This window comes from Tiliqua scincoides, chromosome 1, assembly GCF_035046505.1.
Source record: "Tiliqua scincoides isolate rTilSci1 chromosome 1, rTilSci1.hap2, whole genome shotgun sequence".
NCBI classification, from domain to species: Eukaryota; Metazoa; Chordata; class Lepidosauria; order Squamata; family Scincidae; genus Tiliqua; species Tiliqua scincoides.
The window spans coordinates 248229235-248245554 of record NC_089821.1 but is presented as its reverse complement, the minus strand read 5'-3'; the positions used below and the strand labels follow the sequence as shown (position 1 = coordinate 248245554).

The window sequence follows — 16320 nt, the reverse complement described above, 5'->3', positions numbered from 1 at the left end:
ACATGATGGGTTACAGTTCTATGATGGGGCCTAAACACTGGGAATGGGAGGGGCATGCAATTGGATCTTCACCAGGCACCGCCTCCTTCACAGTCTTGTATCTGGAGTACTAATGAAAGAAGGAATGCATGCCCAGCAGTTCAGTGTCCCAGTTGCTGCTGCAAAGATAAATTCAATAGTTGAGCATCATGAAATGGGGGGAGGGGAGGAAGAAAGCAAGATTGGTAAGAAGTGTCCTGGAACAATGACAAGCAGACCCTGGCAATCATCCCAATTAACGTAAGGTCATGGTGCCTGGGTAAATGACAGGCATCTAGAACACAAGATCAGTGCCCACCTAATCCAGCATCTTGTTTCCCACAGTGGATAAGAAGGCTGCTCCCTGGCAACTGGTATTCAAAGTTCAAACTGGTATTCATTATTGCATCATGAATGGAATCAGCTACCCAGTGAAAGCCTTGGTTCACAGGCTAGTCATTTTGATTGGTGTCATGCAGCAGTCCATGCATTTCTCTTCCTTGTCCTTTTCCCTGACGCTGTTTAGTCAGGGACCAGGCCTCTTGGAAACTACACGTTTCTTCCCACTAATTTACAGCTTCACATATGGCTTCTTCAGAACCAGGCCAGGGTGGAAGCCCTTCCATACACAGAACAGGTGTGTCAGGGGTTTGCCATCTAGGCTCCAAAGGCACAATCTGGAATCTTTCTTCTGTATACTCCTGTAATGGTGTGTTCAGATTGCTGTTTTGTTGAGCAAAAGGCTTGGGTTCTGGTCCCACCACCTTTTTACTTCTGAAGCTATTATTGCAGCAGGATTCCCAAAAGGCAGGCTGTGTTTGATGGCAGCCACATTCCCATCTCCCTCCACCCCCATAGAACTTGACTGTAGCCTACCCAGTTACCTGCTTTGCTTTACTTTGCCCTGATTGCATTTATAGGACTTACTGCTATTAACGCAGTATTGTAGCTTCCATTTTTCCTTGGGCAGGACTGATGTGGTTCTTTGGGTCCTTCAGGGAGAAAGGTGGGATAAAAATACTTTCCAGCACTGGCATAGCGGTACCAGTGGGACATGTGTTGCATCTTGCAGTTGGATGTCACTCACAGAGGCCTCCTCAAAGTAACGGAATGTTTGTTCCTTTACCTCAGAGCTTCATTGCCCTTATGTCAATGCTGGAAAGCACTGACATAAGGGGTTAGGATTGTGCCCTAAATCCCATAAGATTAGTAGTATTACCCCCATATTGCAGCTGGGGAGCAGAGGCTGAAAGGGAACGTGAGGCTAGCTGGTGAGCTCATGACACGTGAGATTCAAACTGGTAAAGTCCTGTTTGGACTTAAGCCTCTTAAGCCACTATGCTACACCAGCTCTACTTCCTGCACTGTGGTGGACTTCCTGCAGTGTGGTTAAGTAGAAGCACTGTTTCCACAATAGGAACCGACTCCTCCAAAATGATGAATTTTCCTTATAAACTTCCAACCCCACAGCAGCTTGTGAAGGGTGCTATGGTCTTTCTGGCTACCTGGTGAAAATGGTTTGTGAAAGGGGTGTGTTTATGGGGTGACTCAGCGACTGCCGTGCATTGATGAATGCCTCTTGTGCATGGGTTGGCATCCATAAATCCATGTGCATTATTCTGACGGGGAGGGGTAGGAGGGAAAATGGGAGCAGAACTGCCAGGTTAGAGTTTGTGTTTCTGCAGCTGCTATTGGGCTGTTAGCTCTGCTGCTGGCTAAAAATAGTTATTCTCATATCACATGGAATAAGTGTCTACGTGGTGCACCAGGACCACAGAATTGCACTAAAAGCCATTTTTTCCACCAAAGTAAAGATTTAGTATGAAATTAGCTTTTATTTTTACTTCAAAATAAACACGTTTAACATTTATTCATAATAGTAACTAAAGAAGTGTTGGTTTTTTAAAACCCAAAAGTCTGTAAACAAGTCTATGTTTCTCTTCCCTGCCTCACTTACAAAACACTAAAATTTCAAAGGGGGGGTATTAATATTTTCTTTTTTTGTCAGTCAGTCAGACACACAATAACCCCAAAAACTAGAATAGGCCAAAAAATGGGGAAAAGGAAAAAAGTTTCTCATTATATTAAATGTCGTGTTGTTGCACGTGTTAGAAAAAAAAATCAACAAAAAAGGAAGCCATATTAAGGTGATTGACTAAACTTAAGATTCAGCAAAGTCCTGCAGCTTCTTTCTGATATCTCAGCAGTGGGAGTCAATGCTTAGGCATTTCAAAAGTTTGCACTATTCATTTTTCAATCCATCTTCTAATTGTTCACCAAAGGGATGTCTTATAGTTGAACTTGAGTTTCAGCAGGTACTTCAGATTTACCTGAGCAACATCATAGACAATATATCTGAGAAAAATGCTGATTAAGGAAAGAAGTTTTTGAACATTTTGGAAAGCATACAGAAAGTTCCCAACTTACAAACAGATTACATTCCAGAAGCTCATTTAAGTTGGAATATATTTTCAATGTTATAAATGTTGTTAGGTTCCCAGGCTAGTCCACCAAAGTCAATTTAACCCAAATCATCTTGCTTTTTTCACTCTGCTTTCTTCAACTTCTACTCCACTTACTTTATGCTTCCACTTCTCTTTTCATTCCACTTCCTGGCCAAATTGGGTCTGTAGCTCTCTTGGAGCTGTTGGTGACTTGTGACATCATCATGCGTTACTGTGGTGCTCGGCAAACATGTGCATCCTTGTTTGCATTTGCAGGTTGACATTCATATGCCAGATAATTATTATTATAGAAATTTGCCTGTAAGTGCAGATGCTTACAAGTTGGATACTTGTAATTCAAGAAACCCCCATAGTTTGAATGTTAGTGTTACATTATCCTGTATTTGCCTGTTTTCCTTGGTTCCTAAGGTCAGTCCCACATTTGGGTGGGTACACATGCAGACCCTTCTAGAATTTCTGGCAAGACCTTAAAATGGACCCAGGAGCAAATACATAGGTATTGTAGCTATGGAAGCACTGCTCTTTTGAGTTCCCTGTGCACAAGCTCCCAGACAAGACAGAGTTGCATTATATGTCAGGTATAGCTTTTCAACTTTTCCAAGGGAAGTCTCATGCAGAGTAGATTGCAGAAGTCGATCCATGATGACATCAGGGCATGGATGAGGGTGGCAAGGTCCCTGTCTCTTGTAGTAAGAGACAGAGTCTTTTAATCAGATACAACTGTCAAGAGACACTTCAGACTCGCCACAAACCGCCATCAGACCATCAGGCGCATGGATCTTGAGATGTTCCTTTCTCCTGTAAAAAACCTCTATGACTGTTTTGCCAGCCCAACTGTGTTGACAACAGATTTTCATCTAGGGCTCAGCGTTGGGGGTACCCCTCCCCCCATTTCCTTCATTACAGCTGTGGTCAGTTGTCAGTGATTACAGAAAAATTACATAGGAAAATGCTGTTCAAAGGATACTCGTTATACAGAAGGCAGGTATTGCTAACTCCAGATGGTATTCCATTGCCTAATGGAACATCTACACCATCAAGTGAGATGGTAGCAGAGGGATCTGGTGCTGTTTTACCCAAACCTATACAGAAAGAGAAGTAAACAAAGTTCAGAACAATCAGTAACTTGCAGAATTTTCCTATACATTACAAAGAACCTTCCTGCTATTGTGGAAGCCACCTAGTTATATGGATCAAGCATTGAGTGCTATTCAGATTTGTTCAACACCTGTTTTTAGGCCTGGCCCAACTTCACAGTACACCTGAGGCAGCATGTCTTTTTGTTGCTACAAGTGGATTAGCACATATTAGCATGCACATGTACACACATGTACTCCCTTTTCTGATGTTGAGCATAAGTCATATTATCCCAAAATAATATATATAATTAATATTATTACCAGTACATGTTAAGGCAGCTCTTTGTCCAATGTGCTCATGGAATTTACTAGAACCAGCTCTGGATACCATGTGAAATTTGCTTCATGCGTTCTCAGAGACCAACTTAGCACAGGGGGCCCCTTATCCTTGGTTTTACTTATTCTCGAATGGGGGGGGGGGCCCTGCACCGCGCCTTCCCTGCACACATTGTTAAAAGACTTACTGGGGAAAGTGCATGTATCTTGCTTAAATAGGTTGCTGTAAGCAATTAGCTTGATTAACTCTAAAGCTATACAGGAAGCAGCACTTAATCCCTTCCTGTTTAGCTTTACAGCGAGTTTAATCAAGTATTCAAGCTTCCGGGAGCCTTATTTCATCATGTTGTAAGTTTAACTGCTTATAGTGACCTGTTTAAGCAAGATACACACACTTCCCTAGTAAATTTTTTAATACTGGTAATGTGTGGGAGACACGGGCCCATTATCAATACAGTGTCCCCCATATCCGCGGTTTCCGTATCCACGGGGGGGGGGTCCTGTGGAATGGATCCCCGCCAATATGGGGCATGCCTGTAGTAGCATTTCTAGTGGGGTTTACCTTTGACACTGTGTTTTCCTTTCGGCACCTTGGTTATGTGGGAAGCATTCTTCAGTTCATACCTATCAACCAGAGAGATGATGATTTACAGAAGAGCATCAATAGAGAAGTTAAGAAATGGGAAGCACCTCTGTGGATAGTAATACATACTAATTCAGAGTTACTGCCAGCGAGCAGGACATCAGCACTAGGTTGAATAGAGTTTTTTACATTTTGTTTTGTTTACATTTTTGCAACCACATCAGAAAATGAATAATGGTTTGATTATTTATGTACTAGAACTAACTGAAGCAGATAGTTGTGAAGTCACTGGGAAGATTACAATCTCCAAAGGTTATAGTCATTTGGAAGACATTTTTAGAACAACCATAGATACTTAAAGTTATTTTCTTTAATCAATTCTACTGCCCATCCCTCTTCCTGCCTTCAACTCCAGGTGCTTTCTCCTTGTTCAAATTTACAGGATACTAAACAATTTAAAGCTTTTTGAAGAAAAGCCAGTAAAGCACGAAACTTGGACTGAGACAGGTTTGAGATTAGGGAAATAAAGAGTCTTACACATGATAATAAATTTAAGTAGCACAAGAGTTTCTGGACTATAGCCAATTCCAACAGATGCAAGATTAGCATTGCATGTTGACTAAACTATTCTCAACATTACTCACATGTTTCCAAGAGCAACTTCTCCCAGCAAGATCAATCCAACTGGGTCAGTCTGAGAGGTGTGACAGTAGTTTGCACTCTTGGACACCATATCAGCAAAATAGACACCTTTACCAAACATGTAGCCAGTCTAGAAGGAAAATAAAATGTATCACTTAACAAGCTTTTCTGAAAAAATATAGCTGGTATATATGGCTCGTAAAACGAGAAAAATGAGAGGGGGAACCTCAAAAAGTGCTCTGGAACTATTTTATTTAGTCCAATATATTTTGAGACAGCAACTCTTTCTCTGAACTGGTGTCCACCTTCCTTCTTTGATTTAAAGAAACAGAATTTTGGACAATAGGAAACTGGTTAGGAAAATTCCATCTTACAACACTGCATGTTTTTCTCACTCTTGGGATCCTGACCAATTGCCATAATGGAGGCTAGGCAAACAATTTCTAAATCATAATGGGCAGGGGCTCTTGTGACTTTATTTTTATTTTCCCCTGTGGAATATGTGGCCAACATGCATGATGCAGTAAGAGGAGCTTCCTATGCTGTACTTTACTTATTTTTCACATTTTTATACCACCCTTTCTTGAAGGAGCTTAGGGTGGTAAATATGATTCCTTTTCTCCTTTTGTTCTCACAACAGCTCTGTAAGGTAGTGAGGCTGAGAGACAATGACTGGCCCAAGGTCATCCAGGAAGCTTCACGGCCACATGGTTAATTCTCCCTCTAATAGAGACATTCCACAGTAGGGGTGCCCAAACCCTGGCCTGGGGGCAACTTGCGGCCCTTGAGGACTCCCAATCCAGCCCGAGGGTAGCCCCCAGTCTCCAGTGAGCCTCTGGCCCTCCAGAGCCTGTGCTGGCCCAATGCAACTGCTCTCAGTGTGAGGGTGACTGTTTGACCTCTCAAATGAGCTGTGAATGAGGGCTCCCGCCACTGCTTGCTGTTTCATGTTTGTGATGCAGCATTGCAGCAAAGGAAAGGCCGGCCATGCTTTGTGTAAGGCCTTTTATAGGCCTTGAGCTATTGCAAGACTTTCATTTAGTCATACAAGTTCCATCTCTGATATATTCATTTATGTAAATATATGTAAATTTATTCAAATTTGAAATGTGAATTAATTCTTTTTTATTCCTGGCCCCTGGCACAGTGTCAGAGAGATGATGTGGCCCTCCTGCCAAAACGTTTGGACACCCCTGTTCCACAGTATCAATCCAAAGCAGGTTTACAACACAACTAGTGTAAATGCCCTCTTGAGACATGCTAAGCACTTTTTTTTTTTTGGCCAAGCATGTGCAATATTTAAAGGACTCAAAAACAAAACCTTTACAAAACCTCTTTGCTTAGACATCTCTCTCTCTCTCCTCTCTGTTGCACTTCAGACTAAGTTTCAGGAGATTGAAAAAGGTTTCTAAAAGCAACATTTTACGTACCACAGGAGCTTCAGGTGGAGCTATTCGGAGACCTTGTGACAGGATACCAGCAAAGTTGGTGGTACGTGAACCATGCCAGAGCAACTGACGATTGTGTAGTTCCTTGAAAGGTTTATAACGCTGACTTTCTCCTTCACGCTCAATCTTGAAAATCTTCAGGGTTGTTAAGAGGAAGCAAAGAGATTTAATGAGTGACATGACTGAGTCTGAAAAATGGTCTGATCTGGGCTAGAAAAATAGAACTAAAATTCTTAACATGGTGTCCTGCATCACCAATACAAATAATACATGTAAAACATGAGTTATATCCTAAGTGTAGTTAATTGTACTAAGGCTGCAATCCTACACTTAGAAATGTGCTGTAAATTTATAGCCCAATTGTATCGAAATCCTCCCCTGCTGATGCAACCGCACCATCAAAGTGCGTGCGACATCCAGCGGGGAGAGGAGTCCCAGAGGTGTCCTCTGGGTAAGGGAACATTTATCTACTCAGGACTATTTAGACTTGCACCAGCTTTCTAGATGGCACAGGTCCAAGTTGATCTAGGAAAGTGGGTCAAGGCCCAGAAGGGGGATATGATATTGGCAGCACCACTTCCCAGTCTTGAACTTCCCCTCCTCCTTGCCCCAGTCTCCACCCTATTCATCCTCCTTTCCATCATGGCTTACCAGTGCTGGGGGTCCTTGTGAGGCTGCTGCACATGTTGCTAATGGCAGCAGCCTGGCTGCATAAAACAATATAGGTTACCTTTTGTGACAGCCATAAAGTTCCTTGCACTGCAATCCTATTGCACCCAATAGGATTGGGGCCTTAGGCTACAATCTTATTAATAGGAATACGTCCCACGGAACTCACAGGGACAATTATGAGTTATTCATAGGTTTGTACTGTAAGAATACAAATTGTAAGTTTTACATTCAGACATTCATTGTAAAACCTAATTTTTCCCATTTTGGAGGTAGCTAGGGGAAGGAGAAGCTAGAAGCTTTTGACATTTAGAAATTTAGCCTTTATTCAGAACAATCTTAACTCTGTCCTCCAATGTATCACTGTGTGCCTGGTATAAGAATGCACTTCTTGCCATTGACACCACAGCTTAATTGAGCGTTTCAGATCCATGCTCCAAATATTCTATGTAAATGGGCAGTTCCCAGTGATTAAGTTGCTGCACCTTGGCTTGCCAGGGGTGGGAGAGAGGGGAATGCATGTGACCTTCATAACATGGGGCTGGTCCTGTGAACCAATCAATTAGCTATGTATCAGCTCTATGAATAGAGAAACAAAAAAAAGTCAAATGAACAATTCTATCTTTAAGCCCTAAATATTTTCTAATCTTTATCATAACCTACCTCCATGACTTTCAAGCCATAAGCATTGTGTGTACTTGCATGGGTATTCTTAACATACTGCTTGATGATCTTGGCTTCTTCTGAATCTTTGTCTACTATCTATGGAAGAAGAAAATAAGAAAAGAGTTTTTAAGATGATGAATGAAACAAAGGATCCTATGCAAATGTCGAGCTTTTAAATTGTACAATTCATTATCAGTGACTTTGCAATCACCCTGAAAAGGGTGGGGGCTTGGTTTTGCTCTTGCTCAAACCTACAATAAAATGCTGACTGATTTAAGTAGCACAAAATAGATGGGAGATCAAGATGGATTCTGGATAAGGGAGTAAATAATCCAGTTAGTTCACTTTCCTTTCAATGTGGAAATAGAACATGGATATGTCAGGATGGTAAAGTATTTGCAAACACCAATTGATATAATTGTAAATGCTAATACTGGAAGACAAGTGAAGAATAAGACAGTCACAGAATATGGTAGGAAATTTGAGCAAAAGAGGTCAAAAAGAAAGATAAAAGAGACCTTAAAGAAAACATAGGATGTTTAGTGGTGATTGTGTAGTTACAGAGATGGGTTTCTGTGCCTATATGTGGGACAGCACAGAGACACAAAAAGGAAGCTGTGGTGAGCTGAAGAGTATTAGCTATCTCTATGAGCACTTATCCTCATATTACCTGGAACTGTCTAGGTCAGGATTCTATTCATAGCACATGTTTGTTTGCTTTTTGTTCTTTAAAAAAAGTGCATCGTTGTCAAGAGGGAGTAACAATGACAGTGTCATTTATCAATTGAAATAAAAGGTGAGCCAACCAGGATTACGGGAGTGCCATATGATCCAATTTTGTGTATGTTTACTCAAATGTAAATTACATTGAAATTGATGAGACTTAGAGCCAAAATATATTTTAACTCATCGCTGGTCCTTGCATGCTTAGTTTTTATTCCCCAAGTAACAAGTGGGGCAGTGGGCAAAGCATCAGTCAGGATTAAAACTGAGTGATGAAGAGGGAGGGGAGAAGGGATAATATGGATCAGGAGGAGTTATAGCCCAGTGACAGAGCACACATTTTGCATGCCCAAGGTTGTAGGTGGGGAAAACCTTCAGAAAGATCCTTCTCTGAAACCAGTCACAAACAATACTGAATAGGATGGACCAACAGAATAGAAAAGCAGCTTCGTATGTTCACATGATGGCTAATGACATTCTTAACACCAGTAGTTGGACCCTAAACAAGGTGAATTCAAGCTGTGCTACATTGGGCTCACTCTAAAACTTCTGTTTAAAGAAATTGGGTGTAGTCGGTGGCATAGCTGGAGGGGGGCAGAGCACCTAGTCTGGTGGGGAGCCTCAGTGCGGCAGGATGGCGCCGTACGGCTCTGTTTTGCTCCCCCTGCCAGGAATGGCTCCGAAGGGAGGGGCCGCTTGCCCGCCGCACTGAGGCTCCCCACCAGATTAGGTGCTCTGCCCCCCTCCAGCTATGCCACTGGGTGTAGTAATAAGAGCCCACCTGCCAGCTGATCTCCAAAGACAGATTACCTGCATTAGGAAAGCTCCCTTCTTTTGTGGAATAGTCTTTACCACTCCTGCGCTTTCCTCCAGCACCATCTGACCTATTTCTTTTGCTTTCTCATTCTTGGGGAGAGCAATCAACTCAATGTTACTCAGAGGAAAACCTAGTGCTATATGTGCAATGTAAAGAATCACACTTACGTGGGTATTATATTGTAAGGAAGCTGGGCAGATCCAAAATAGATAGCGTTTCAAAATGCAAACTGAAAAACTGTTGGCTAAACATACAGAGATTAAAGTGTTGAATGCTAGACTTTGCTATAGTCTGCTATCCATCTGCACAGATGGTGAAATGAAAGGACACTACAGAGGATTTTTTTTTTAGTTGTTATACTTGTCTGCTGTTGCCAGGTGCCCAAAATGTGCTTTTTAGCTTAGTTCATCAAAGCTTGTCTGAGAAAGAAATTAGTCAGGGTTGAGAAGAAGCCTGGTCCACAATATATAAACATCTCATTCCGCACTGCCTTTTACCTTGATATCTGTTTTGAGCTTTTCATAGTTCACATCTATTGGATCTTTATCTCCATCCTGACCTCCACTTCTGAGTAGGCTATACGCGACCTCAATGTCAAGCAGATTGTCCAGCATCTCCACTTTGGACTTGACAAATGAGAAGAGGGGGTTATTCTTGGCACTGAACACATTTCATGGCCTTAAGACTTAACCCAATAAATTGTTTGGGCCCCTACTGCTTACATATTGCTAAAAGTCAATTACAAGGTCAGGAGTTTCCTCTTGTCAGCAGAAACATAAGCACAGTTATTTTAGTCCAGATTTCTCTAAGCAGCTATGCACACAGTGTCAGCTCCATACATTTGAATCTCACAACAGCCCTACACGATTGATAAGAGATGTGGGGATACCCAATCAACTTCAAGGCTAAGCAAAGAAGGGTTTTTCTGGCTCAAGTCAAACACTTTGCCCATTCCTCCCATCCTGGTTTAGAAATCAACACTGCTTTTATTTTTGTTTTGAGGACACAGTGTCAAACTCTCCAACATAGCGTCTTAATGGGTGGGGGGGGGAAGGATATAATTAAGGTGATTCCTGCTATTTAGTGTCAGGTGCTCAAAGCTGTATCCTACAGTTAGGAATCAAAAGCTCATCAACCAATACCTTAATGTAATCTAAGTTGTTTAGAAGAGGGGGCTTCTTCATCCCAAAATCATGTGGTATTAGCGTGTAGAAGCGATTGGAGAGATCCAGGATCTGTGAATCTGTGCCACCGTCAGAGACTGCCTGCATAAGAAAGAAGAGCAGCAAAATAAAGGACTTTTGCAGCAATTGATATTTGCATTTAAAACTACATAAATTTAAAAAAATTAAGTTCTAGCTTGAACTGTAGAAAAAAACTAGAACATGGATTTGGAAATGGTAATATTTCTGGTAAAAAAGCAAAAATAAACCATACACAGGTTGCATAACAGCTGGATAGTAAGCAAACAGTGCATTTCATAATTTGAGTTTTTGCATGTTTACTCAGAAGTAAGTCTGATCAAGTTTCTCTGACATAAGTGCATACGACTGAGACATTCTGAGGATTCTAAATGAAGGACCTTGCATGCCAAAAGCCTGATTTTGCCACACATTCCCCATATAACTCTTAAGCAACATAATCCAAGATCACATGCTTTTGTGAGTGAGGCCTCACACATCATGATCCGAACAAACCCCAGAGTAAACCAATTCAGAATTTGTTATGCTCACACGACTTACTGAAAGTAGGTCTGAAAGCAAAAAAGATGTGCTCTATTAGTGAAATATGGTACACTAAACTTACCCATCTGATGTAAGAAAAAAGCAAACCAAGAGCATCTAGTTACCTAGGGACTTTCCTTCTTATTTTTGACTTAATTTAATCAGCAGTTAGCTTCTTGGTCATGCGAGCCAATGACAGCATGAATAAGAACAGCCCACTGGATCAGTCCAAAGGCTTATCTGTTCCAGCTTCCTATGTCTCACAGTGGCCCACCAGATGCCTCAGTGAACACACAAGAGAACTGCATCCTGGTGCCGTCTCTTGCATCTGGCATTCTGAGGTAGCCTATTTCTAAAATCAGGAGGTTGCACATACCCATCACAGCTAGTAACCTGTGATGGACTTTTCTCCAAAAATGTGTCCAACCCCCTTTTAAAGGCATCTTTTTTTACCAGCCAGATGCCATCACCACATCCTATGGCAAGGGGTTCCACAGACCAATTACACACTAGGTAAAGAAATATTTTCTTTTGTGTGTCCTAACTCTCCCAACACTCAATTTTAGTGGATGTCCCCGGTTCTGGTGTTGTGTGAGAGGAAAAAGAACATCCCACTATCCACCCCCTGCATAATTTTGCATGTCTCAGTCATTTCCTCCCTCAGGTGCTTTTTTTCTAGACTGAAGAGCCCCAAACGCTGCAGGCTTTCTTAATAAGGGAGGTGCCCCAGCCTTATGGTTGCTCATTTTGATTGCTCTCTTCTGCACCATTTCCCTTTGCACTATATCCTTTTGGAGATGTAGTGACCAGAACTGGACACAATACTCCAGATGTGGCCTTACTATTGATTTGTACAATTTAGTTGGCAACCTTCAGTCTCGAAAGACTATGGTATCGCGCTCTGAAAGGTGGTTCTGGAACAGCGTCTAGTGTGGCTGAAAAGGCCGATTCGGGAGTGACAATCCCTTCCACACTGGGAGCAAGTGCAGCCTGTCCCTGGCCTGTCTCCCTGGCTATGGGCCTTCCTTCTTTGCCTCTTAGCCTCAGACTGTTGGCCAAGTGTCTCTTCAATCTGGGAAAGGCCATGTTGCACAGCCTGCCTCCAAGCGGGCCGCTCAGAGGCCATGGTTTCCCACTTGTTGAGGTCCACTCCTAAGGCCTTCAGATCCCTCTTGCAGATGTCCTTGTATCGCAGCTGTGGTCTACCTGTAGGGCGCTTTCCTTGCACGAGTTCTCCATAGAGGAGATCCTTTGGGATCTAGCCATCATCCATTCTCACGACATGACCGAGTCAACGCAGGCGTCTCTGTTTCAGTAGTGCATACATGCTAGGGATTCCAGCACGTTCCAGGACTGTGTTGTTTGGAACTTTGTCCTGCCAGGTGATGCCGAGAATACGTCGGAGGCAGCGCATGTGGAAAGCATTCAGTTTCCTCTCCTGTTGTGAGTGAAGAGTCCATGACTCGCTGCAGTACAGAAGTGTACTCAGGACGCAAGCTCTGTAGACCTGGATCTTGGTATGTTCCGTCAGCTTCTTGTTGGACCAGACTCTCTTTGTGAGTCTGGAAAACGTGGTAGCTGCTTTACCGATGCGTTTGTTTAGCTCGGTATCGAGAGAAAGAATGTCGGAGATCGTTGAGCCAAGGTACACAAAGTCATGGACAACCTCCAGTTCATGCGCAGAGATTGTAATGCAGGGATTTGTACAATGGCATTATAATATTAGCCATTTTATTCTCAATACCTTTTGTAATGATCCCAAGCATGAAAGTCCAAAATGTCCATTGGTGTTCCTAAATGGCCATGTGCTGTTTTGGAACAGCAAGCAGCACTTGATTTAAGTCCTAAGCAAGCATCATTTCTAACCAGCAGAACAGGCAAGCAGGGGAGCAGAGTGTGAAGTCCACTCTGGTTTTGGTCCCTTTGTTTGCTTGCAATGAGCACTGCCATGCTACAAAAGTGTTAGGCCAATTTAGAGAATGGCACTGCTGCCTTCAATGAAGTGCCATTTGTTTATCAAAGCGGTCAATCTAACTTTACCTCAATGGTTTTCCTTACTATATACTTCAAAGGTTTCAGTACCAAAGGATCAAATCAGGACAAGTCTGCTGCAGATAAGTCATTACTCAGCCAAACCATGTCCTTTTGATGCAGCTATACTGATTAACCTCCCTCAGCAACAAGAACTCCCCAACAGAATAAACCAATTCTTCCACAGTAGTCAAAAGTCTTCACCTTGCTTTCATGAAAAGAAGTTTCTTAAGAGAATTTGTAGGAAAGAAAAAAAAGGTGAGAATTCAGTTGACTCTCAGCCTGCAAGGCCTGAGTAATTCCCTCCCTCATTACAAAGGCTCTTCTATTCTTACCTGCTGCACCTCATTAAGGATGGAGTAGGCACTCTGGATCTGTCTCTTGCTCAACTTCCCCAGAGGCATCTTCTGGAGGTCAATCTGGCAAGGAGATAAATGGATGTAATTAAAGCAGGACTTCATTGTGTGAAAACACTGACAGATCAGTTGCCTGAAGGAGCTACTTTCTAGACACTGTGGAACATATTCAGAGAACAGAAAAGCTTTGCTGATATGTAGCCATTATCTGCATTAGTGTGTTGGCATCCTTCAGTCTCGGAAGACTATGTTGTCACTCTCTGAAAGGTGGTTCTGGAACAGAGTGTTCTCTCCAGTGCACGAAGCCTGGGTAAAGTAGGTATGGAGGATAGGCTGTTACCCATGCAGCAAATCCCCCCTCTCCACGTTGCTGAAATGGTCCAATGGAAAGGCAGAGGCCAATACGGTTGGTTCCAGCAGCGTCGCAGGAGTTGCCAGAACGTGACTGTGTTCAGCCATGAACTGCCTCAGGGACTCCGGCTCTGGATTTTGCCTCGAGGTTGACTCCTGAAGCCTTTTCCATAACTGGATGTAGCCACAAGGCAGTGGAGGTTTGGGATCAGAGTTTTCCTTCTCTCAGATGAGCTGCCTTCCCAGGCTAACGAGTCCCATCTACCCCCCATCTACCCGGTGGCTGTTTAGTTGCCTCTTACGACAAGTACAGCCAAACTGAGGGCCTATTCTTATCCCCAGCCCCCAGGGGAATATCTGCATTAAGACCTATTTAAATGGGCTCAGTCTGAGGTACTACAGGAGTTCACATGGGGGATCAGTTTCTTTGAAATGCTACTGCAGATTATTGCATAATAGCTTAAAAAAATACTGTATAAAGTTGAATACAGTAAAATAAGGCTTTATCTCCATTAATTGAACCAGAGTCAAACAGAATCTGAACCCCATAATTTTTTTTAACCTGAATGGAACCCCTAAACACTAAAAGCTGTAAGCAGTTCAAAATATGTGTCAATAATCAGGCATTCTGCTTTTATTTGTATGACTAAAGTTCTATTTTCCTGTGCTTTACACTTTTGTATGTATTTTGTTTGTTAAAACCTTCAAAAATATATATTCTTTTCACGTTAAATGGATATCAATGTATTCATTTTATAGAGCTGCACTGCAAGAACAAGAGAGTTGTTCTGCCATGAAACATGTAAACTGATTCAAAGTAACTGAACTGGATAAAAACATGAGCCTGAACTGGAATGGAACTTACATTTTTAATAGTTCTACTTCCTGTGTGCAACTGGTCCATATGCAGTTATTGCCACAAAAATTAAACTTGCTTTTTTCAGGGTAAGAGTAGAACAGGTGCACTTTAGATCAGGTCTTCTGCCACAGAAAATCATGAACATGAAAAGAGGCACAGGCTGATGAGTTGTGAGAAAGCCGACAGGAGGGGGAAAGCCGACAGGAGCCGAGGGGCATCCGGTTCGGAACTCCTCATCCCTATGGGACGAGGATGGGGAGGTTAGAGAACAACAAGGTAAAGGCAGAGTAGGAGAAAAAAATGGGAATGGTAGCATGATGGGATGTGATTAGACGGTTTGGCACAGTGAGAGGATGCGAGGACAAAGGAGCTAATAAGCAGCCCATCCTGGGCCATTCCATGTACAAATGGTTTTATGCAAATGCCCGAAGTCACCGAGCAAAGATGGGAGAACTGGAATGTCTGGTGACTAGGGAAAACTTTGACACACTGGGCATAACGGAAACCTGGTGGAATGCGGAGAATCAGTGGGATACTGCAATCCCAGGCTATCAACTACAGGAGGGAGAGGGAGGGGCGTGTTGGAGGTGGGGTGGCTGTTAAGGAAGGGATAGAATTCAGCAAAGTAGAGATTGAAGGCGGGTCCAACTCCACCATAGAATCTCTGTGAGTTAAATTACCAGACTTCAGGAGCGATGTAATATGGGGTCATACTATCATCCTCCAGACCAGAAACCGGGACCTTGAAATGAGGAAACAGATCAGGGAGGTGACAAGGAGGGACCAGGCTGTAATCATGGGGGACTTCAATTATCCTCATATAGACTGGGTCAATTTGTGTTCTGGTCGCGAAAAGGAGACCAGATTCCTTGGCATGTTAAATAACTGTGCCATAGAGCAGGTAGTCATGGAGCCCATCAGAGAACAGGTGACTCTGGACTTAATATTGTGCGGTACTCAGAACCTGGTTAGAGATGTCAATGTTACAGAGCCATTGGGGAACAGTGATCACGCTGTGATCTGTTTCGACATGCACGTCGGGGGAAGAATGTCAGGCAAATCTCTCACAAAAACCCTTGACTTCAATGAGCGGACTTCCCTCAAATGAGGAGGCTGGTTAGAAGGAGGTTGAAAGGGAAGGTAAAAAGAGTCCAATCTCTCCAGAGTGCATGGAGGCTGCTTAACACAACAGTAATAGAGGCCCAGCGGAAGTGTATACCACAAAGAAAGAAGGGCTCCACTAAGTCCAGGAGGGTGCCCGCATGGTTAACGAGCCAAGTTAGAGAGGCTGTAAAGGGCAAGGAAGCTTCCTTCCGTAAATGGAAGTCTTGCCCTAATGAGGAGAATAAAAAGGAACATAAACTGTGGCAAAAGAAATGTAAGAAGGTGAAATGGGAGGTCAAGCGAGGCTATGAGGAACGCATGGCCAGCAACATTAAGGGGAATAATAAAAGCTTCTTCAAATATGTTAGAAGCAGGAAACCCGCCAGAGAAGCGGTTGGCCCTCTGGATGGTGAGGGAGAGAAAGGGAAGATAAAAGGAGATTTAGAGAT

At 42.8% G+C, this 16320-nt stretch overlaps 1 protein-coding gene across 2 annotated transcripts in view; it reads right to left on the bottom strand.

Annotated features, from left to right (window-relative positions):
• Window positions 1-1827: 1827 nt before the first annotated feature.
• Window positions 1828-16320, bottom strand: part of PARP1 (poly(ADP-ribose) polymerase 1) — a 51632-nt gene continuing 37139 nt past the window's right edge. For both annotated transcript variants that reach the window (XM_066618688.1, XM_066618689.1), the window contains exons 15-23: window positions 13537-13620; window positions 10589-10711; window positions 9944-10072; window positions 7904-8002; window positions 6554-6706; window positions 5126-5253; window positions 4461-4522; window positions 3451-3565; window positions 1828-2373 (exon numbers count right to left, since the gene is read on the bottom strand). In XM_066618688.1, the coding sequence (XP_066474785.1) occupies window positions 2292-2373; window positions 3451-3565; window positions 4461-4522; window positions 5126-5253; window positions 6554-6706; window positions 7904-8002; window positions 9944-10072; window positions 10589-10711; window positions 13537-13620 (975 nt within the window). In that variant the 3' untranslated portion in view covers window positions 1828-2291. The remainder of the gene's footprint in view (window positions 2374-3450; window positions 3566-4460; window positions 4523-5125; window positions 5254-6553; window positions 6707-7903; window positions 8003-9943; window positions 10073-10588; window positions 10712-13536; window positions 13621-16320) is intronic.